Source organism: Pelobates fuscus, chromosome 5, assembly GCF_036172605.1.
Source record: "Pelobates fuscus isolate aPelFus1 chromosome 5, aPelFus1.pri, whole genome shotgun sequence".
Taxonomy (NCBI): Eukaryota; Metazoa; Chordata; class Amphibia; order Anura; family Pelobatidae; genus Pelobates; species Pelobates fuscus.
In genome coordinates this window covers 288,470,949-288,494,834 of record NC_086321.1, presented here as the reverse complement: position 1 = coordinate 288,494,834, position 23,886 = coordinate 288,470,949, and the positions used below count along the sequence as shown (strand labels likewise).

General features: G+C 39.5%; 1 protein-coding gene across 1 annotated transcript in view; it reads left to right on the top strand.

Moving 5' to 3' along the window:
* Positions 1 to 23,886, top strand: part of SSBP4 (single stranded DNA binding protein 4) — a 401,255-nt gene that overhangs the window by 80,377 nt on the left and 296,992 nt on the right. Inside the window, exon 2 of the mRNA XM_063455410.1 lies at positions 17,932 to 18,004. Coding sequence (XP_063311480.1) covers positions 17,932 to 18,004 — 73 coding nt within the window. The remainder of the gene's footprint in view (positions 1 to 17,931; positions 18,005 to 23,886) is intronic.

The window sequence follows — 23,886 nt, the reverse complement described above, 5'->3', positions numbered from 1 at the left end:
GCAGCGTATAATTGAATGGCATGCAGTACCTCAGCGAAAGCAATGGGTTTCACTGACACGGAACGACCCAGACACCCCTGTGCAACCAACTATCTGGGGAAAGGGTACCAGAAAAACAATGAGGACGACAGGGGAGGGAATACTGGAACAAACGCTATACACCTGGAACTCTGTGAGAGAGGCCCCCCACATCTCACCTACGCCTAGCCCAATGCTTTCCATCACACACAACAAGGGAATAGGGGGCGGATTCCCGCAGACGACGTGGCCATCCGCGGAAGGACGCGACTACATACCCATACACACAATCCTACATAACGGGTCGATACGACCACTGGACACCCTTCTGGAAGGACAACCCTAGACGCCGCTAGCGACGCTCCGTTACCTACAGGTGAGACATTATCATGATAGTATGCAGGACAAAGAACGCCTACATAGGGCACGCACGTGGTTTGAGGACTGCTGCGAAAGGAACACCATCATGGACAACGCGATCTCCATACTCTACCAGCACCTCCTGACGGGACATCTGACAACAAATACACAGTTTCGCAGACAATGGGAGGAACGGTTGGAAACTACCTTTACCCCACAACAATGGGACAAAGCACTTCTGTGGCAACACAAAAGCTCGGTCAGCTCACAATATCAAGAAACCAATTACAAGCTGATAACCTCCTGGTACAGGACCCCAGTCCTGTTACACAGAGTATTCCCAGCTGTTGCCCCAACGTGCTGGAGATGTCAGAGGTCTAGAGGAACGATAATGCACATTTGGTGGGAGTGCTGCGAAATAACTCCGTTCTGGGATATGATCAAACACCGAATAACAGATATTCTAGGCGACATACCGGACTGGTCAGCTGCTTTAGTCCTCCTACATATCTCACAGATGTCGCTGTCCTCCTATAAAAAGTCTATCCTTAGACATCTTTTGAACGCGGCTAAGTCGCTCATCCCGTTATATTGGAAACGGACGGAAGTGCCTAGCGAAGAGGAATGGATCCGCAAAGTGGAGGACATCCAGGGTGCAGAAGCACTGCAGGCATCCCTACAGGATAGAGGCAGTAAGCATGCCGAGCGGTGGTATCCATGGTTTGCCTTTGTATCACGTAATTCACGGGGCTAGGTCGGTGAACCGATGTCACGCGCAGGGATGCTGGACATCCCGTGGTGAGGCCAATGTATGCTCCCCGACGCTAACCCCCCACCGTCATCCTCTATACAACTGACGAACCCCTGCCTCCCCTCCACACTCTGTCCACGACTGCTTCTCCACACAACCGTTACTGAACAACCGACTGACCGACTAAACCCCAACGCGCACATCCGATCAACACCGAGGGCCCTGAACCCACATACCCAAACGACCCTGGAACCACCCTACAATAGGCAGGAGACTTCTTACACACACTCATAGGACACTCTACCCGATACCCATATAACCCACTGGAGTAGAAACTGAGACATATTAGACACCCCTTATCCTCTCTCCCCCTCTTCCACCTCTCCCCTCCCCCCCCCCTTCCCTCTCTGCACCCCCTCTCAACCTTTACCCGCTTGGATCCCTACCTTTACAATAGGTACTCTAACACACTTTCATGCAACCCAAGCATGCGGAGGCATGACGAGACAACTCTGACTGTCGGACAAGTCTTTGTCACGCTATAGCGTATTCCATATGCCGTAAAGGGCGACACCTTCAGAGATAAATCATCTGAGCTTATAGAGCCACCTACAACGGTACTTCTTTCTAGAACCTCAAATGGGTAACCGATGTTATGTGACCGTTTATTGCTTATTGCCGCTGTATAACACACTGTATTGACCCCACTTAGTTTGAGAATGATGTCGTACCCTTTCTTTCCTTTTGTACCCACATGCTTTTTTGACCTAATAAAAACCAGATTATATAAAAAAAAAATATTTTGCTGAAGGCCTTTAAGGTATTGACTAGGATTTGTTTTCCAAACCGTTTTTTTTTTGTTTGTTTGTTTGTTTTAAAGAATTGACAAGAGGATTGTAGAAAATAGAAAAAATAAATAAATAAATATGAAAAATTCTCCCAAATCATAGATTTTTTTGGCTGAATTAAAACCTATTGTAGACTGAAATCTGACTCCTACTGCCAGTTCTCCACATTTCTTGACTTGGTGAATGAACCCCTAGGTGTCCCCTCTATTTGTTTAGTTCATTATCAGAGTATAGGCTCTACGGTTCCAGATGCTCTCCTGAATGTATTACCATTTAGAGCTGGAAAATTAAATTACATTCCTTGTTCTTTAACTCATCTTCATGTCCATGTGTTGTTAAGGATGCAGAAAAGTTGCAAAATTTGCATTAAAAAACTTAATTAGTAAAACATGAGCTTTTCACACTCTTCATTAACCTCTGGTTAATGTCAGAATTGGAGTTAATTGGCCAGGTGTCAAAAACCTGCATAAACTCTTAAAAAGATAAATGACTTCCCGCAGGGAAATACCGATGTTAAGTGACTTTAGTTAAGTCTTGATGTGCTCTACCATTTCCTTCCTACTTACATTTTTTACTACATACATATTACTAGTAAATAGCCTTACCATATGATGCCCTATAGACTGTAAGTTCGTTTGAGCAGGGTCCTCCTTAACCTATCATTTCTGTAAGTTTTTTTGTAATTGTCCTATTTATAGTTAAATTCCCCATCTTATAATATTGTAAAGCGCTACGGAATCTGTTGGTGCTATATAAATGGCAAAAATAATAATAATAATAATAGAGGATGGGTTTGTAACACAATGCAAATCGCACACTTTACCTATGTAAAATGCTCACAGTCCCAGGAAATATGGGCAAAATATCTGGGGTGTAGGTTTAATGCTTTCATGAGGATTGGTGGTAAAGATAGGGCCGGCGCGTCCATAGGGCGGCACAGGCGGCCGCCTTAGGGCGCACGGGCTCTGGGGGCGCAAGATTTCAGTGACTGGCAGGAGGGAAGCTCTCCCTCCTGCCAGGCCACCATCTCGGCCCTACGACGTCATATTCCGGCTCCCGCAGCATCAGCAGACAGCGCGCGAGGGAGCACAGCGGTGAGATTAGAACTCCCTCGCCGCATCTGATCACAGCACTGCCGCACGCCGCCCAGCAGCCCCACTGGACCCCAGGAAATGATTCCTCATCCACACCAGCTCTCCAGGTAGGGAGGCTGGGTGGAAATTTTTTATTTCTAAAATAATTAGTGAATGTATGTCATGTGCCTGTGTGTGAGTGTCTGTGTCTGTGAGTGACAGTGTGTGTGTCTGTGAGTGGCAGTGTGTGTGTGTGTGTCTGTGAGTGGCAGTGTGTGTGTGTGTCTGTGAGTGACAGTGTGTGTGTGTGTCTGTGAGTGTCAGGGTACCTGTTGTCTCTACCTCAGAGGAGGTGAGATACTGAGAATTCCGTCCTCTCAGAGGAACTGACTCGCTCGTTCCTCGCGGTCGTTTCGGCCGTTTACACGCCGGACGCCTCTGATCCGCCTCCTTTTTGACGCGGCTCTAGTAGCCGACGTCATGACGATTTGCCGTTCCGACCTGTCAATCAGTCCTGAGCTCGAATCAGGATTCGTCGGGGGTGTGATCATCTATCTGGAACCAGGGTATATAATGAGGTTTTGTGTATTGGTTCATTGCCCTGAACCAGCGCTCTTACCTCTGTTTTACTCTTTGGTTCTGATCCGGCTTGTTTATTCTACTCTGCTTACCTCTGTTACCCCTTTGACCCGGCTTGTCTCTCGTTTACCTGCTCTCTCGTTCCCTCGACCTCGGCTTGTCTCTAGACCATTCTTTGCTTACTCCTTACGTTAGTCCGGCCATTCTAAGGTCCGGTATACGTACCTACTACCTGTTTGTACTCTGCGTGTTGGATCCCTGTCCCGATCCTGACAGTGAGTGACAGTGTGTCTGTGAGTGACAGTGTGTGTCTGTGAGTGACAGTGTGTGTCTGTGAGTGACAGTGTGTGTCTGTGAGTGACAGTGTGTGTCTGTGAGTGACAGTGTGTCTGTGAGTGACAGTGTGTCTGTGAGTGACAGAGTGTGTGTCTGTGAGTGACAGAGTGTGTGTCTGTGAGTGACAGAGCGTGTGCGTCTGTGAGTGACAGAGCGTGTGCGTCTGTGCGTGACAGAGCGTGACAGTGTGTCTGTGAGTGACAGTGTGTCTGTGAGTGACAGAGTGTGTGTCTGTGAGTGACAGAGTGTGTGTCTGTGAGTGACAGAGCGTGTGCGTCTGTGAGTGACAGAGCGTGTGCGTCTGTGAGTGACAGAGCGTGTGCGTCTGTGAGTGACAGAGCGTGTGCGTCTGTGAGTGACAGAGCGTGTGCGTCTGTGAGTGACAGAGCGTGTGCGTCTGTGAGTGACAGAGCGTGTGCGTCTGTGAGTGACAGAGCGTGTGCGTCTGTGAGTGACAGAGCGTGTGCGTCTGTGAGTGACAGAGCGTGTGCGTCTGTGAGTGACAGAGCGTGTGCGTCTGTGAGTGACAGAGCGTGTGCGTCTGTGAGTGACAGAGCGCGTCTGTGAGTGACAGAGCGCGTCTGTGAGTGACAGAGCGTGTGCGTCTGTGAGTGACAGAGCGTGTGCGTCTGTGAGTGACAGAGCGTGTGCGTCTGTGAGTGACAGAGCGTGTGCGTCTGTGAGTGACAGAGCGTGTGCGTCTGTGAGTGACAGCGTGTGCGTCTGTGAGTGACAGCGTGTGCGTCTGTGAGTGACAGCGTGTGCGTCTGTGAGTGACAGCGTGTGCGTCTGTGAGTGACAGAGCGTGTGCGTCTGTGAGTGACAGAGCGTGTGCGTCTGTGAGTGACAGAGCGTGTGCGTCTGTGAATGACAGCGTGTGTGCATGTGAGTGTATGAGTGTGACTGTCAGTGTATGAGTGTGTTTGTCAGTGTATGAGTGTGTGTCTGTCAAGTCAGTGAGAGTATGTTTGTCATTGAGTCTGTGTGTGACTAGCAGTGTGTCTGTCAATGAGTTTCAATGAGTCTGTGTCTGTCAGTGACGTCTGTGTGTTTGTCATTGAGTGTGTGACTGTCAGTGTGTACAGAGTGGAGCGTAGCGGAGCGCGGTACAGGAACTTCTGTTTTCTGTACCTGGCCAGACTGACAGGAGGTGCTCACAGAGAGAGCACTCCCTGTCAGTTCGTCCGGGTACAGAAAACTGAAGCTCCTTTAGGGGATCTGCTCCGCTAGGCAATGCAACAATAGAGGTAGGAGGCACACCAGGAAGGGGAGTGTGACCACTAAAGGGGTGTGGGGTGCACCAAGGGACAGGGAGGGAATGGGAGAGAAACACTAGGAGACAGGGAAAAGAGGGGGAGGGGAGAAGAACACTAAGGGACAGGGAAGGGACCACTAATGGTCGGGGAGGGGAGAGGGGCTGGTTAAGAGGCACATAGATGAAGATGTTTTTTTTTTGGGGGGGGGGGGGGGGGTGGAAAAATGCATCTTCGTCTATGTACCTAAAAATCCAAGCACCGGCCCTGGGTAAAGACATTTGATTATCAACATTTTGGCCTGCAAATTAGAAATATTGTGATGGGCAATAAAAAAAAGAAAAAAAAAGAAAAAAGTTATATTTTAAAGAATCTGAGCCATTTTTTTTTATGTTATTTTTTCCATGTGTCCAAGTATTCATGTGTTTACGTATGTGTATGAATGTAAGATTACATATTAATGATCAAATTAATAAAGAAATATAAAACAGCGTAATTCTGGGACAGAATCTTTAAAAAGAGTAGAGCAATTAACAGGGATTATCCATTTGATTGCAATGATGACTGTTCCACTTTGGACTTATACTTAGAATTGATTTTTATACATATCTCATTGTCTGTTTCTGGTTTGTGTAAACAAACTCATTGATCCAAAGGGCATCTGTCAGTGTAATTTGTAATTCAACTCATTTCCTTTAGCTTGCTGGTTTTGTTTCAAACCATTTTCTTGAATATTCTAAAGTATGTGAATAATATGTGAAACGTTTAAAGATTCAAATAGAGATACTGAACACATACCGTACATAAGAGATTAGTACCCTACCTGGCAATTCTACGGTTGCAATTACATTGAATGAAATATCATTACTCCCTGTACTACTTAAAGTGGCCTGATTATGTACACTATGTCTCTTCATAGGCACGTGACTATAAAATTGTCGGGTTCTTTTTCATGTTAAGGTTTCGTCTTTATTATATCTTGTAAAAAAAAAAAAAAAAAAAGATCATAATAGCTTTGGCTATGTTGATTTTTATTTTTAAATATAATTTTGGGATATTCATTCATTTATGGTTAAATGTTACTATGGTGGGTATTCACATTGCACATAAGCATATTACCGGTAGATCATTTTTAGGGACGAATGCTAACTGATAGGTCTTACCACTTCTAAATGCTGATTGACAGCCTCAGGCAGACACTATTACGCCATACTACCATGTCACACTTTGTTGATCATACATGATGACACTTTCTGAGGAGCAAGCATTCAGTCTGTATGAATCCCTTATGCGCCATAACCCATGCAGTGATTGTAGTGGCAGTTTATTGTATACACAGAGCATAATGTGATTATCTGAACTGTGTATATTTTATTATTATTGAGAAATAAATTAGTATTGCAAAAGTGGTCTGACTAGTTAGACCGTTACAGAGCAAGAAGTCTGTTAAAAAAAAAGTCCTGTGTAAATACCTTATTATAAGGGTTCGTGCATAGATAAGTTATCGAGACAACCAAATGGTAGTAGAACATTTTTTTTAGATGTAGAGCAATACATGATAACAACCAATGGAATGTTCCTCCTGATTGTTCCACTTCCGGTACTTTGGCTAAAAGTTCCTCTTCGTAAATCACCCTTAGTACGCAACTAATTTAGATAAAAATGCTTTAAGAGAGTTGTGTAGGATGGATGAATTTTCCCTCCTATAAATTAAAAATAAAATTTTATGACACCACTGTTTTAATATCTCAAGTAAGAAATATATTCACAGTGGTCTTCAATGAGATCTGCAGCTACATGTATTTGTAGCATCTTTGGTATCCCTGAAATCTATATTGTTATATGTTTTAACAGTTTTGGGATAGACGGAAGCATAGCCCTGTTTCTTCGGATGAGCCTATTCATGTGCTTGAGAAGTATGCTTCATAGAATAGCATACTGTATGTATATAAGATGTATGTTTGTTTAGTTTATCTGTATGGTTTCATATCCCATCAATTTTCCATTGTGTTAAGAGACACAGCATTCTTCTAAAATCCGAAGGAACAACATTTTTTCGGTAATATGTATTTACTATCTCCTACATACAGGGACTAGTGGAAGCTCACATTTGAAGCTCTGTTGGCCAATACCTTTTTTCCTACAAAGGAAAAGATCTGAACTGTGCTGTGCATTATATTTCAACTGTACAGTAAGCAACATCTAATGGACAGTCTCCCATTGAGACCATTATAGAAATGATCTCCTCTTCCTACTTGTATTAGCCCTTAATGCTTGCAAAACTGGGTTAATTGAGATGAAAACACTCTGCTGATGTACTGCATTTTTACTGTCAACCCCTTCTGTTCCAGAGGGATGTTGATGAGATCTTCCTCATCTCCATAATGTAATTAGCTATCTAGTTCAAGGGTTGGCAAATGTGTGTAGAATTTAGGAGCCATAGAGGCAATTTAGGAGCCAGTCTGATTCTTGTTGTTATTTATTTTGAGAATGAGAACCGGTGCATCTTTAGAGTTATTTTGCCATACTCCATCAATAATATTTCACGAGTTATGTTCCTAGCTCCTATGATTTGGCAAGCATTTGCTGTCTTGGTGGATGGCTAAGGGCAATTATTTTATAAATATAAGATTCAAAGCTTTTAAATGTTTAAGTGCCTTTTAGTCATGAAAAAACAGAACGAACGTTCTGGCGTGGCGAGTTGATGGAATTAAAATAACGTAATTATTGCCCTCCCTTTCTTTGAAATACCTTTCTTTTTTTCCCCCTTGGGTTTAAGTCACTGATCTGGTACCCATACTAACTCGTTGGTTACAGAGATATCATAGCCATTTGTGTTCTGAACCCTCATTGTGTCCTCCATAGGGCAATCTTTGGGTATGTATAAAATATAAAGAGGCTTTCCTTCACTTGAATAAATGTATTTCCTTATTTTTTTCAAAATAATTAGAAGCTGTTTACAGCTGTAAAGCACGTGTATTGAAACATTCTGCATATGTATTGTAAAAATACAGGATTGAAAAAAGTACATTTAACATTATGAAGAAAAAACACCCAGAATAATTAAGCATGATGCTGTGTCTGATGCATTGCTGTGGGCTTGACGTCTGGAGTGTTTCTTTTGATTTTAATTGTATACCAGGGTGTTTAGATTTTTATCAGCTTGACTTAAATCTTGATTTAAATCAAAATTTTAAAATGTAACATTTACAGTAAAATAAAATAAAAAATAAGGGTTGTATATTTTTTTTCTCCATTGTCTCGAGTTGAGGCTTATCCATTAGTTCAGAAACACTTACACTGAAAACATGTGAGGAGAACACTTGATAATTAAACAGTAATAGTAACCACCACTGGTAGAATGAAATATATGGATTGAGGTATTTTACCGACGAGGCATCTTCAACAGAAGAATGCATTGAAATGATTCTAAATAATTGGACTTCTGCTTATTTGCTAGGAGCGAAAATTAAAAACCAAAATAAAATCCATGCAAATCAGTGTACACGGATTCATCTTCCAGCTGTTCAGGTCAGTATGGGAAAACAACTCTTGGAGTTTAATGTGAACTTGCGTTCTCTTACTGTGTCTGGAAAGTGGTCTATTTGATTTCCTGTTAATTTACATGTCCACTCCCAAACATCACATCTAGAGGGACAGGAGGGAACACTAGTGACTTAATGAGTATCAGAAAGGAACAGGGAACCTCAAAGTTAGACAATAATCTGATGGAGAGAAAAAAAAAGCATAGGGAGGAGAGGAAGTACAAAAGAGGTTAAAAAGAGGGAGAAAAACGTTAAAATAGAAGAGGGTCTACAGTGAAACTTTAAAGTGAAGAGATATAGTGGAAAAAATAACAAGATGATTGCCTTAATAATGATGGCAAGCAGCAACTTTGTTTTAAATACAATATGTAAAATAACAGATGAGATGAGTATCTTGCAAAATCATTTTTATTGGACTAACAGAATTTTGGAATGATAATCTTTCAGGAGAACCTCCCTTTCTCAAGTCTAACGATTTTTTTTTTTTTTTAGCAAAAACAACACACAAAATTCAAAGTTGAGTTGTGATACTGATGTTAAAGTGCAGATAAGACACAAATATGAAATAAAAATAGACACCATTCTCACAAATAATAAATATCTTGTGTAATGATCACAAAGTGAGGATGATAGAGAGAAAGAGAAAAAAAAAGTGCAGTTATGCTCAAAGGTTTGCATACCCTTGGAGAATTGGTAATATATGTACCATTTTTAAAAGAAAACATGAGTGAGCAGGCAAAACACATTTCTTTTATTGCTTGGGATTCATATTTAACCGTAGGTTATATCAGACACAATCCTAAAACAAAATATGGCAAAAAAATAATAATGGAATGACCCTTGTTCAAAAGTTTGAATACCCATAGTTCTTAATACTGGGTATTGCCCCATTTAGCATCAATGACAGCGTGCAGTTTTTTGTAATAGTTGTCTTTGAGGCTCCTATTTCTTGCAGGTCATGCAGAGTCTTTTGTTGTCTTGCATGAATCGCACGTTTGAGATCTCCCCAGAGTGACTTGATGATATTAAGGTCAGGAGACTGTGATGGCCACTCCAGAACCTTCACCTTTTTCTGCTATAACCATTGAAGGGTCAACTTGGTCTTGTGCTTAGTATTATTGTCATGCTGGAAAGCCCAAGAGTGTCCCATGCGCAGCCTTTGTGCAGAAAAATGCGAATTGTCTGCCAGTATTTTCTGATAACATGCTGCATTCATCTTGCCATCAATTTTCACAAGATTCCCCATGCCTTTAGAGCTCACCTCCCGCTCCCCCCCCCCCCCCCATCCCCCAAAACATTAGTGAGCCACAACAATGCTTCACAGTAGGGATGGTATTCTTTTCAGTATAGGCTTTGTTGACCCATCTCCAAACATATCGCTTATGGTTGTGACCATAAAGCTCTATTTTGGTCTCGTCACTCCAAATTACAGTGTGCCAGAAGCTGTGAGGTGTGTCAAGGTGTTGTTGGGAATATTGTAAGAGGGCTTTTTTGTGGCATTGACCCACCAAAGGCTTCTTTCTGGCAACTCAACTATGAAGTTCATTTTTGTTCAAGTATCAGCATTTGTGCTCCTTGAAACAACCACACCCTCTTTTTTTCCGGAGCACCCTGTATTTCTTCTGAGGTTACCTGTGGGTTTTTCTTTGTATGCTGAACAATTCTTCTGGCAGTTGTGGCTGAAATCTTTCTTGATTTACCTGACCTTGGCTTGGTATCAAGAGATCCCTGAATTTTCCACTTCTTAATAAGTGATTGAGCAGTACTGACTGGCATTTTCAAGGCTTTGGATATCTTTTTAATATCCTTTTCCTTCTTTATAAATTACCTTGTTACGCAGGTCTTTTGACATTTAATTTCTGCTCCCCATAGCTCAGTACCTAGCCTGCTCAATGCATCCACATGAAAGCTAACAAACTCATTGACTATTTATACACATACACATACACTAACTGCAATTTAAAAACCCACAGGTGTTGGAAATTAACCTTTAATTGCCTTTAATTGCCATTTTGACATTTGTGTGTCACCTTGTGTATCTGTAACTAGGTAAAACATTCAAGGGTATGGGGATAACTTTTGATCAGGGCCATTTGGGTGATTTCTGTTATCATTATAATTTAATAAAATACATATTTTTGCATGTTCAGTCATATTTTCAAAATCAATGCCAAAATTTCACAATTTCTGCCAGGGTATGCAAACTTTTGAGCACAACTGTGTGTGTGTGTGTGTGTGTGTATATATGAGTGTGTATGTATGTAATATGTATATGTGTGTGTGTGTGTGTGTGTGTGTATATATATATATATATATATATATATATATATATATATATGCGTATGTATATATATGTATGTGTGTATAAATGTATAAAAAAAAATATAGTATGTATGTACCCCATTCTTGGCATTCTTGGCAGGCATTATGCAGCAAGAGTAGGACCTATCAATAATGGGGTACATTGATGTTGTGGCAGGCTTGTGCAATGTAGGATCATATACTGTAGCTAAACCATCAGGCAGAAAGAGGATAAGCAAGTTATAAGAGCTTCCAAGTCACACACAGAAGAGAAAATAGCCCTGTCAGTAAAAAAGGGGGACAAAACTTTTTTTAGATACATAAATGAGAAAAGGAAAGTAAAACAAGGATTAGTTAGATTAAAAACAAAATAAGGTGTAGAAGAGGATAAAGGTCTAGCTGACTGCCTCAATTAATATTTTTGTTCAGTATTTGCAGATGAAAATGAAGGAAAGGGACCTCAGTTAGGAAAAGGGACAAGTGAGTCATTTGTTACATGTGAGTTTGAAGAAGTTCTATTTCAACTGCCAAAAGTAAAGATAAATAAGTCGATGGGGCCTGATGGAATACACCCAAAGTTATTGAAATAGCTTAGTGGTGTACTAGGATAATCATTAATGGATTTATTTAACAAATCATTGTTAATTGGAGTAGTCCCAGAAGATTGGAAATTAGTTGTGCCCATTCACAAGAAAGGTAGTAGGGATGAGTTGGGCAATTATAGGCCAGTAAGCCTTTCTTCAGTAGTGGGGAAAGTAATGAAAACCATGTTAAATTATAGATTTGTTGAACATCTAAAATCACAGGGATTTCAAGATCAGAGACAACATGGGTTTACTTCAGGGAGGTCATGCCAAACTAATCTTATTGATTTTTTTTGATTGGGTAACTAAAATAAGGGTGGTGCAGTAGACATTGCTTACCTAGATTTTAGTAAGGCTTTTGACACTGTCGCACATAGAAGGCTTATCAATAAACTGCAATCTTTAAGTTTGGATTCCAATATTGTTAAATGGGTTAGGCAGTGGCTGAGTGACAGGAAACGGAGGGTTGTAGTCAATGGAGTATATTAGAAGCAAGGTCCAGTTACCAGTGGGGTACTTCAGGGATCTGTAATTGGACCCATTCTCTTTAATATTTGTATTAGTGATATTACAGAAGGACTTGATGGTAAGGTATGTCTTTTTGCTGATGTTGCAAAAATATGTAACAGGGTTGATGTTCCAGGAAGGATAAGCCAAATAGCAAATGATTTAGGTAAACTATAAAAATGATCAGAAATGTGGCAACTGACATTTAATGTGCATAAATGCAAGATAATGCATCATGGACATAAAAACCCAAGGGCAGAGTACAGAATATTTGATACCTTACTAACCTCAACATCTGAAGATTTTCCTCAGTACTGGAAACCATATCTCCAGAAGGATATTGATACTTTGGAGAAAGTTCAGAGAAGGACTACTAAACTAGTTCATGGATTATAGGATAAAACTTACAAGGAAAGGTCAAAGGATCTTAACATGTATACCTCGCAGGAAAGACAAGACAGGGAAATATGATAGAAACATTTAAATACATAAAGGGAATCAACACAGTAAATGAGGAGACTATATTTAAAAGAAGAAAAACTACCACAACAAGAGGACATAGTCTTAAATTAGAGGGACAAAGGTTTAAAAATGATATCAGGAAGTATTACTTTACTGAGAGGGTAGTGGATGCATGGAATAGTCTTCCAGCTAAAGTGGTAGAGGTTAACACAGTGAAGGAGTTTAAGCATGCGTGGGATAGGCATACGGCTATCCTAGACTTAAAATAAGGCCAGGGAATAATGAAATTTATTTAGAAAGTTGGGCAGACCAGATGGGCCGAATGGTTCTTATCTGCCGTCACATTCTATGTTACAATTCTTTCTTGGGTATTTCAAAAATCCTCTTTGAGCACTTTGATTTTTAGATCCTTGATTAAATGGCCAGTCAGGGTAAAATGGTGTTCCACAGAAGTGCAGTACAATTTTTCTTTGTGATGTTTATTGGAGTATCTGTGCATATTCATCCTGCTATTTAATTGTTGGGTGGTTTCCGCAATGCAGCATCCTAGGTGGCAAATTCTTACATTGTATCATATATATCACATTGCTGGAAGTGCAGGAGTATGATCCATTAATGCTGTAGGTTTTGTTGTTGTGGGTGGCTATGTTGTCTGTGCATGTGTGCTGGCACAGTTTGCAGTGAGATTGTTTGCATTGTCTTGTCCTTTTGTCTTTATTTTTCCCATCAGTTGGTAGTTACCTGTTGATTATTTTTTGTTAAAGGTGTGATGGTGTTCTAAAGACCAAAATAGGGATTTCAGAGAAAAGTTTTTTCTGATCTTCTGCTAGCATTGGTTGTAGATCTTTAATAATTGTTTTGTATGTCTTTGAGAGTTGGGTTCTAGCGGTACACGTGTAGTTTTTTTTCTTGCTGTATTGTAGCAAGTGTGTGGAGTTTTTAGAGCAGATTGGATTTGTTTGATAATAGTCTTGATTTGTAGAATTTCTGCTTCATAGGTTGGTTGTCCTGATGAAAGCTCCCTGATGGGAGCTGAAGCATTGACTTTGTATTGGATCATTTAAAATAAAAGCTAAAAAGCTAAGTTTTAAACTTTTTAACTCTAGTCCCAGGAGTGCGGATTTCCATTTTTTTTCCCTAAACATACAGTGCCCAACCAACAGTAGTCATCATTTGTCATTAACTGGAGATTGTTTGGCATCAAACCTTCTGGATTTACCTTCATTTATAGTAGGTGGGTATTTTACCACCCATGCTGACACGACAGAGCATTCAACTGCTCCTAAAAATGTATTTACGTTTATCCTAAGCATTGTCATAAACAGTGAGCACTATATTGTTTCATTTCTTGTGCTTATATTATATATTCCATAGATGTTTTTTTAAAAGCAGACCCTATAATTATATAGAGCGGGGACTGTACAGCTCCATGCTGTTTCCTTAGAGCTTATTGTGAAGCTCCTTGTTTGTAAGTGTGTTTTCTGACTTTCTCTCACCCAGACCACCTGGTCTACAAATACTACACTATCAACATTCTCTTTGTGTTTTTGTCCACATATCACCGTTCCATTGGCCTATGGTCAAGATCACACCTATCTATGATACTTTGTATGTATATATATTTATACGCGCCAACGCCTAAGCTCTATAGGCTGTTAATATCGAGCTAGTTGGCAGCTCTTCGTTTACATACTGGGTGTCACTGAAAATTGGCCATGCCACAGGATAATAATCTACTCTGGACTAACATAAGGCAAACTTATCCATATTTTGGGATAAATTTTATGTCCTATAAGTTAGCCCTGTGTCCACTCCTTATATTTACCTTATATATGTTTGTGCACATTTGTACATATGTAGGTATATTTATTGGTGCTTGTGTATATGGATTTATGTATAAATGTGTTTGTATATATATATATATTTGTGTGTGTATTGTATATAGACGTTAATGATTATTCTAGATTCTTGGATGTGCATTAATGCATTCTTAATCTGTAAACATGTTTTTTGGGGTGTTTTTTTTTTTTTAACTCTCCCCCTTCGAGTACAATCTCTTGCACTGTTGTTTTTTCAATCTCTCCTTCCTCACTCTGTGAACGTCACACATGATATTTACGACTCTCTGTGAGAATGGTGTCTATTTTCTATCAGACCTGTGTCTTATCTGCATGTTACTTTAACCCCAGTATCACAACCAAACTTTGAATTATATTTGTCATTTTTGCTCAGAAATGCTTTAGACTTGAGAATGAGAGCTTCTCCCAAGAAATCGTTATTCCAAAATTTATGTTAGTCCAATAAAAAAAGGTATTACGAAATACGAATTTTAACAGTTATCTTTACATCTACATCACTGGACTAATGTGGCTTGTCTGTCTATCTGTCTATCTATCTATCTATCTATCTATCTATCTATCTATCTATCTATCTATCTATCTATCTATCTATCTATCTATCTCCAGCAATGTTGCAGATGTGGTTGCACTAGGTTGGCAGCCAGAAACACGTGCTTCTTCCCCCTCAGGTGACTGCTAATGCAGAGCTGTGAGGATTCTATTTCCGCTGTTGCAGAATCACTGCAGTTGAGAACTGCAGTAGCAGAGTGCTGAACAACAAGATGCATTATACTTTTGGCTGCCAGATTAGTGTTTTGGCATTTATTATGTTGCTAGATGGCTTCAGACTGGGGATGAAGCAGTGGCCATTTATAAATAAGCGTGGGATAAAATTACTCTGCTGCCTAAAAGTATTTGAGGTTAAAGAGTCCCACATTCAGGGCCATAGCCCCTTCAGCGCAGTCCTAGTGACATTCTATCTTAGTCAGAATTGTTTCTACGACTTTCCCCTCTCAATTTTCTTCTACCTCTGGACCCGGTGTCTATGGGATAAACATTGTGACTTTGGTGTTTTGTTTTTTTCTTGCACCTTCCGATAAAAGAACTGCATCTACAGTTTATTTTGAAATTCACATATCCTATTAATTGTGTCACCCATTAGTCAGCATAATAACAAAAACACAAAAAGATATCTTCCTCATTAAGAAGACATGTCGTATGTAAGATGTAATTGTCAACCAAATTCTGAAGTGATAACTTGGTTTATACTTTCTCAATAAGAAGTTTGGACATGAGCATTAGTGCTGCAATTAAAATGGATATTATAAGTACCAAAATAACTTTAGCTTAATGATCAGGAGTAGACAACCAATGCTGTAGACTTCATCTCCCCTGATGATTTGCTAGCATTATGGGAGATGTAATCTAGAACATCTGGAGTGCTGAAGGTTGCCTACGCCAAGTATAGATCTTGCCCATGCAGTCTCACTGCTCAGTTTTCTGCCTTCTAGGAGTTAGAGTGATGTTTTTGTTTCTGTTTAATCAGCCCTAGCCACACCTCCCCTGGCTGTGACTCGCACAGCCTGCATGAAAACAGAATGGTTTCATTTAAAATCAGAGGTTACAGCACAAAGGAGGCTCTAGCAGGCTATTAACAGAACAGAAGATGAGTGCTAAATTAAACAAACTGTGCAATAAAGTAAGTTTAAACATTCGATGTCTCTTTACAGGAAACGTGTAGAAAGACTGTGTAGGTCACGTGCAGGGGGATGTGTGCCTTTGACTGTATAAACAAAGTGTTTTAACTCTTAAAGGAACACTATAGTCACCTAAATTACTTGTATAGATCATTCCCCTGCAATTTCACTGCTCAATTCACTGACATTTAGGAGTTAAATCACTTTGTTTCTGATTATGCAGTCCTAGCCACACCTCCCCTGGCTATGATTGACAGAGCTTGCATGAAAAAAAAAATGGTTTCACTTTCAAACAGATGTAATTCAAACAGATGTAATTTACCTTAAATAATTGTATCTCAATCTCTAAATTGAACTTTAATCACGTACAGGAGGCTCTTGCAGGGTCTTGCAAGCTATTAACATAGCAGGGGATAAGAAAATCTTAATTAAACAGAACTTGCAAAAAGAAAGCCTAAATAGGGCTCTCTTTACAGGAAGTGTTTATGGAAGGCTGTGCAAGTCACATGCAGGGAGGTGTGACTAGGGTTCATAAACAAAGGGATTTAACTCCTAAAGGGCAGAGAATTTAGCAGTGAGGCTGCAGGGGCATGTTCTATACACCAAAACTGCTTCATTAGGATAAAGTTGTTCAGGTGACTATAGTGTCCCTTTAAATGGCAGAAAATTGATAATTTAGACTGCAAGAGCATGATCTATACATCAAAATCATTCTATCCAACAAAACTGTAATTGATATAAAAATATCATATTACTCAAGTATTCTGTCTCATAACCTTGTTTATTATATATTATTTTTTTGCCAAATATATTTTAACCATATAACAAAATTCTAATATTTACTGAGAATAACTTATTTTTCTTCACATTTTTCTTGCACATTCCTAATCCCTCTGACCCAATCTCGTCTACCAAAATAGTACCACCTTGCCGCAGTCACTTATTAAAATATGTCTCCGTGAGCTCAATTATACAGCACAAGTCCAATAAGAAAACTTTCTCCTAATTTGCATTTTGTTTCTAGGGTAGTCTAAAATCATTGTCCGGTCCTCAACTTGCTTTGGATTATTACATTTTTTTTGCACTTTAACTGTGTTGGAATTGTATTTAATATTTTCTTTCATAATCTTTAATTCTGTTGCTTTGCACCCAGGGCATACATGAGATCCACCGACCACTTACAGTCTGAAAATGGCTCTGTCACCTCAAACATACCTTTCTCCTATTGTTTTCTCTTCTTTTCCCTGTTTCCCAATATGTTCTTTATTTTTCCGCTCTATTTGTATATAGTATTCATATCTTGTGCATTTCTCGCATGCTTCACAATTATGACAAAAGGATGGAGCTTTATCCTGTCCATCCTTCTTTGCCTCGTGAGATTTTTCAAGCGTAGCTCATGCCCAGTTCCATTTTTATCCACTTACTGGACTTCTGTGAGCATCTCCAAAGTGCTCTCCATCACATACTGTGGGTAAGAGAAGTCCGTAACCTTACATCACTGCAGGTAATTAGAAGATTGCGGCGCTGGGAATGAGGGTCATATGCAGCAAAATTTAATAGGGGTCAATAGGGAGCAAATAAACACTGAATGTGGACACCGAGGAGTTAAGGAATTGTGGATGGGGGCCACAAATATATATTATTGTGACAAAGCCGCTTTAATGATTATATATTAAAAGTAAATGTTGATCATGAACACAGTTGTGAATATTAATATACTAAGCAACAGTGTTTTATGCTGATGAAGATACTTACTTCTTGTTTTTTTCTGTTTTTCAGGTTAGCTTTATATGTCTATGAATATTTACTGCATGTTGGAGCCCAGAAATCAGCACAGACCTTCCTGTCAGAGGTACGAACAAGCCTTTTTATACGTTTTCAGCTATGGTGTTTTTTTTATTAGCATACTTCTTTTATGTTTACATTAGATCCTCCCTGAATAGAGGTGATCAGAAGTCCTTAGTACCTTTCAATATGTGACAAATAAGCTCAAGTTTAAAATGTGTGTATCTATACAGACATACAATGAATAACCACATGCCCCATAAAATTCCCATATTAGATGAAAGGCATGTAGTAACGCATAATGACCAAAATATCCTTCCAGCTAATGCCCCGGAGCACTGCTGTTTTGGCAGGCTCTAAGATATTTTTTTTTTATTGTTGTATTGGAATGGTCAGCATATTTTTATAATAAATATAATAAATATACCAAACAGTGTTTTACAATTATATAGTGGGAATATATAATTACAATGAATTTATAGGCAAAATGATGACAAATCCAAAAAGTGAGTGCAATCTTTTTTTAAATGAGTTTACAAGCTAGGAGTGATTTATTAATTAACTTTTTTTTTTTAATTCATAGTAAATAAATCTCTACGCATCTAGACTGTCCTGCTATTGTATTGCCTCCAGTAGAGACTAGTCTATATACCATCTCATAATTCATGGTCCTCTTTGGACATCAACATAAGGGCACCCATTGCTGGTAATGTTGTTCAATCCAGGCTTTGAGCCATGAAGCAAGAACAGAGAATATGAGAAACTCAATAGCTGGTCCATCAGTATTTTGAGGTCTCAAAATATTTTTTACTCATGTGCTGAAACAGAGTGAACCTATACCATTTGTATAGCGGACTGATCCCGTGCATAAGGGCAGTCCAGGACCAAATTGCTGGCAAGTTCCTTCTCCAAAGGGGAACCTAAAATTCAGTTTTCCTAAATTTTAAAATTGATGAAAATGCATTAGGAATTTCCCTTACACACTGACTTTATTAATCACACATTCAATTATTGATTAAGGTTCTCTTTTCCAGCAAAGGCTTTGATAATGGATTAAGGATGGGATCACCTGCCTTAGCACATATATGTTAATAATCAGTAGCTGAGATGACCACATATTATACATAAGGTTCATACAAAACATTTTTTTTAAAGCTACATAAAACATCTATCTCAGACTTAAAAAAGGAATTGAGCACAGTATGTTGCTAACTTCTCCAGTGCTTGGCTAGATATGGTAATACTAAGTGTACAAAAAAACAAAAGATAAGAGAGCAACTCAGGTTTTTTTTTAGGAACGAAAAAAATGTCAATCATTTATTTTGGTCAAGCATGATTATAGTTCGATGTTACTTCTGATTTTTTGAAGATCATCTTCATCTATTTTATCTATGTATGAAACATTCTAACTTGCTTAGTTGAAGGCCCACTCCAGGTACCATAACAAGCTGATTGCAATGAAGTTGTTTGGTGCAAGGAGATCCTATGCAAGGTTTACACTGTTAATGCATTACTAAATCCAAAAATGTTCAAGTTGGTGTACATTTGCTTTCTCCCTCCACTTCATATGCAGGACCAAAGCTTCAATCAAGAAGCCTTGGACTGTGGCGCTGCTGTTAGGCTTGGAGCTTCCTCACCTGCTCCCCATTCAGAATTGTGGGTGGAAAAAAAAAATACTTTTTATTTTTTTTTAAACTCACTTTCCTTAATAGGGGACTAGTGATAGACCGAGAGCATCAGCATCAACATGTTATCGCTGCAGCACTCATTAACTGCTTTCTCTAAAACATAGAATTCCTTGCATATCGTGATTTATAGGCGCATAGCCATATCTTGAATATCTTGTGAAAAAAGCAATCTTAGATTAGTTGTTGCTGCACTTTACATATTGTAGAATAATTTACACCAATTGGTGTACCATGTTATGTATCTTAAAGCATCACTACAGTGTCAGGAAAACAAACTTGTTTTCCTGACACTATATAATCCTTAGATTCCCCCCACCCTCAGTGCCCTCTCCCGCTGGGCTGAAGGGATTAAAACCCCTTCAGCTACTTACTTTAATTCAGCGCCGGACTCCCTCTGCGCTGGTGACCTCTCCGCCCCCTCCAACATCAGCTCCCAAGTGGAGCGGAATGTGAATGAGCGTCCAGAGCCACACGTACATTAAAAATGCCCATAGGAAAGCATTTCTCAATGCTTTCCTATGGATGTTCAGGAAAATCGCATTCAGCGTCGCCGAAGTGCCTCTAGTGGCTGTCAGGAAGAAAGCCACTAGAGGCTGGATTAACCCTGCAATGTAAACATAGTAGTTTCTCTGAAACTGCTATGTTTACATCTGAAGGGTTAAAACCTGGGGGACCTGGCACCCAGACCACTTCATTGTGCTGAAGTAGTCTGGGTGACTATAGTGGTTAACTAAGTCACATATTTTTTTTTTTGGTACTAACTAATAGGAGCATGTAACATCAACTTTGTTGCCTTTTTGGGAATAATCAGGTGTAGTAAAATATACATATATAATAAGTGTATCCAATGCTTCCTGGTGTAGCACAAATTAAGCATTGCATTTTCTTCTATGCATTTGTATTTTAATGTCACCAATTGTACCAAATAGTTTTTCTAAATTTTAAACTTGACAAAAATGCATTGGACATTTTCAGTTATTTTTTTAGTTTTTTTCTTTTTCTTAAACATTTTCTTTCCCTCATTCATCTACTGGCAATACAAAATACCAGTTCAAACCTTTCTATATTGTTCTAAAACATGTAATAAACCTCTATAAAGATCCAAAATTAACAGTGGTGCCAGGTGCATGATGGGAAATAATTATGTCCCAAAGTCTGAACAGGTAATGGAGTTGGAAATGTTCTTGAAATATATATTTAAAAAAAATTGCTGAGTCATTTTGAAAACTATTAACACCACATATAGGCAATTTGTACTTTATTGATGTAAAAAATGTCTTAGGTGGCAGGTCCTCTTTAATCACATATGGTTCTCAACATCTTTGTAAAAAACCTGTTGGTCAAATGCAATGAAAGCGTACTATAAATAATCTGTCATGGCGTTATAATACCTCACTATCTGCGTAGATGATAAAATACTGTCAAAGGGTATGTTTCAATATCATTTAGGTTGCTGACAGCTCTTTTTTATGCATATAGAAGTCCCTTGCCATGAGTTTGTGACAAAGATTGGAATTCATTTTGCCCCTTCTGTCATGAGGTAGTTGTAAATCTAGAAGTGATACACAGTGATCCTCTAAGGTAACTGAATGAAATCCTCAGATCAATGTTTTTCAAACTTCATATCATATGACCAAAAATAAATCGCAATAGGGAAATACCACCCAGGCTCATCAGATCTTTATGAGTTATATACAAAGTAAAAGAATGCCATTTCCTAAAGGTGTTTCTCCCATGAGGAAAAAACTATAAATCCTAGGTGATGCTCACCATCTTAAGATCCACTTCATATTTTGGTAATTAGCAGGTCAAATGTACTCCTGCTGCAAATTCTGAATTGCAATGTATGTTTTAGAACAGGACAGCATTTGCTTACTGGGTGGTACTTTGTCATAACTTATTTGCAGTGGCGTCGCTGGAGGGGGGGGGGGGGGCAGAGGGGGCCATGGCCCCCTCTTGGGCCCCCCCAAATGCTGGCAACTTGCCCCTCCCCCCCAAAATAGTGCATCCGCCATCTGTGGACCTACCTCATTAGGGGCTCGGTCGGGTGCTGCAGCCCTTTGGCAGACTGGGCCCCTTTAAAGTGCTGGGACTGCTGGGAGGAAGTGACTGTTACTTTTTCCAGCTATGTTTCACACAAGTGGGTTACTAGTCTACATCTATATGTTCTATGGAAATAAACTTTGCTAACTTTGGTAAAGAACCCACTATACTTCCTATGGTGCCAGTATTCCCAGCACTTTGAAATAGTTTGATACTTTGGACTATTGGATACCAGCACTGGCTCTGGTTCTTATTCTGTTCTAGCTATGTCAAATCTGGGCAACTTTTTAGAAGATTTAGATAATTAATTGGCTGAGAGCATCAGCACTTGTAGTTGGTATATTGCTTAGAGCAGCCATTTAAGTCGAATGAGTTTTTTTTGTAAGTGTTGTAAATATAAAATAAGATTAGTGCCACAAATGTGTTTAATTATTTTAACCATTCGGTATTTGCATTGAACTCAACATTAAAAAGTGGACTGGTCCAAAGCAGTCACACACTGCTACATTTAGTCAGTAACTTGTTTATATTTAAACTTGATATAAACTTTTCACGCAGCGCCATTGCAAGTATTTTTGGCTACAAAGACTTATTTTGCGTCAGACTACCCTCGAGAAAGACGCATATGAGGGTCCACATATAAGCACAAAGATCTTTTGGACACAGAGGGTCCAATTATAAGCACAACAATCTTTTCTTTTGAGCTCCTTGATACTCATTCATGCCACACAATACTGTTATAGTGTGTAGCGGAGGCCTGGTATTCCACAGGTTAACTCCACTAAAGATGAGGCTCAGGAACAAGTAGTAAAAATACCATGAAGTAACAATTCCAGCAAACAAAGCAATCCATGAATATCCCCACACAGATCCCAATGACTGGACGACACACAGCATCAGGAGCAGAACTCACTTTTAATCCACACAACCTCCTTTTAAAGCATTCTCCCATGCAAGGGAGGGAATTACCACAATCAGTCCAGTAGCCAATAATATAACCGCTACCTCCCACACATCTCCTCCCCTCAGTGTGACACACAATCCCATCAAACATACTGTACTTTTCCCTGAATTCTAGATGTACCCCAAAACACGCAGCGAGAACAATAATTTGGGTATCCCCTGGTAGCCCTGATCTGGGTGACTTACATATCCAAAATTCACCCAGATCGGACCAGGGGTTCGGGAGTTAGGTGGAGGGTGTAACCTGACCGACCGCACACCAGGTGGTATCCAAAAAAGGCTCCATGCGTTTTGGCCTTGCGGTCGGTCTCTGTTCGGGAGACAAAACACACAGAAACAGCCGCCATCCACAGCTAACCTTCCATTCGTATCAATTCCCTTGTTCGGAACATTGCTTTTACCGAACGAGGCGCTGTCTAGTCTCTCCGTTCGTGAGTCATGGAGCTCTGGAGGTCTCAGCGGTGTTCGGTCGTTCGAGCGTCCGATTTGAGTTCCAGACACTCGACGACCAAACACCGCAGAGATTTTCATGCGCAAGATGGCCACCGCACGTGGTTCGTATGCCGAACGATGACCACACAGGCACATACAATGAAACAATTAAGCTGCGGTTTGCAGAGTGTGAACGCTTAACGAGGGGCACACTTCTCACTGGGCTGGTCTGATGGTTCGGTAGCTTCATTCGTATGAAACTACCGAACCATCATACGAATACTACATACACTTTACTGATACACAGGGAAACAATTACACAAATACATTTCTTATACGAATCTCTATGGACAGCATCAATACAATCTGCTACATAGTGCTTTAAAGCACTAGGCTTTCTGCACGTACATTCTTTCTTGAAATATTTGTTGTGTACTGCAACTATGGGATAATCCTTGTTTTCTTCTGCATTAAAACTCACAGTAATATATATCCGTTTACAATATATATATATATATATATATATATATATATATATATATATATATATATATATATATATATAGTAGGTTACTGACTGAGCTATATAGTACATTATAAAGTATATCTTATGTAGGTACATTATTAAATCATTAAAGGTGAAGTATACATTTAAATTATTTTTCGAACAGTCCGCATTAGCCAATTACACTAATTTTCATTGACCAATACTGTTGGCACAGACTTTAGAAGACATTGTTTTAGTGCCAAAATACAAAATCTGGTTTGTCTATGGACGTACTTTATGAATAAAAAGCAAACCATGAATAAAAAAAAGTTTAAA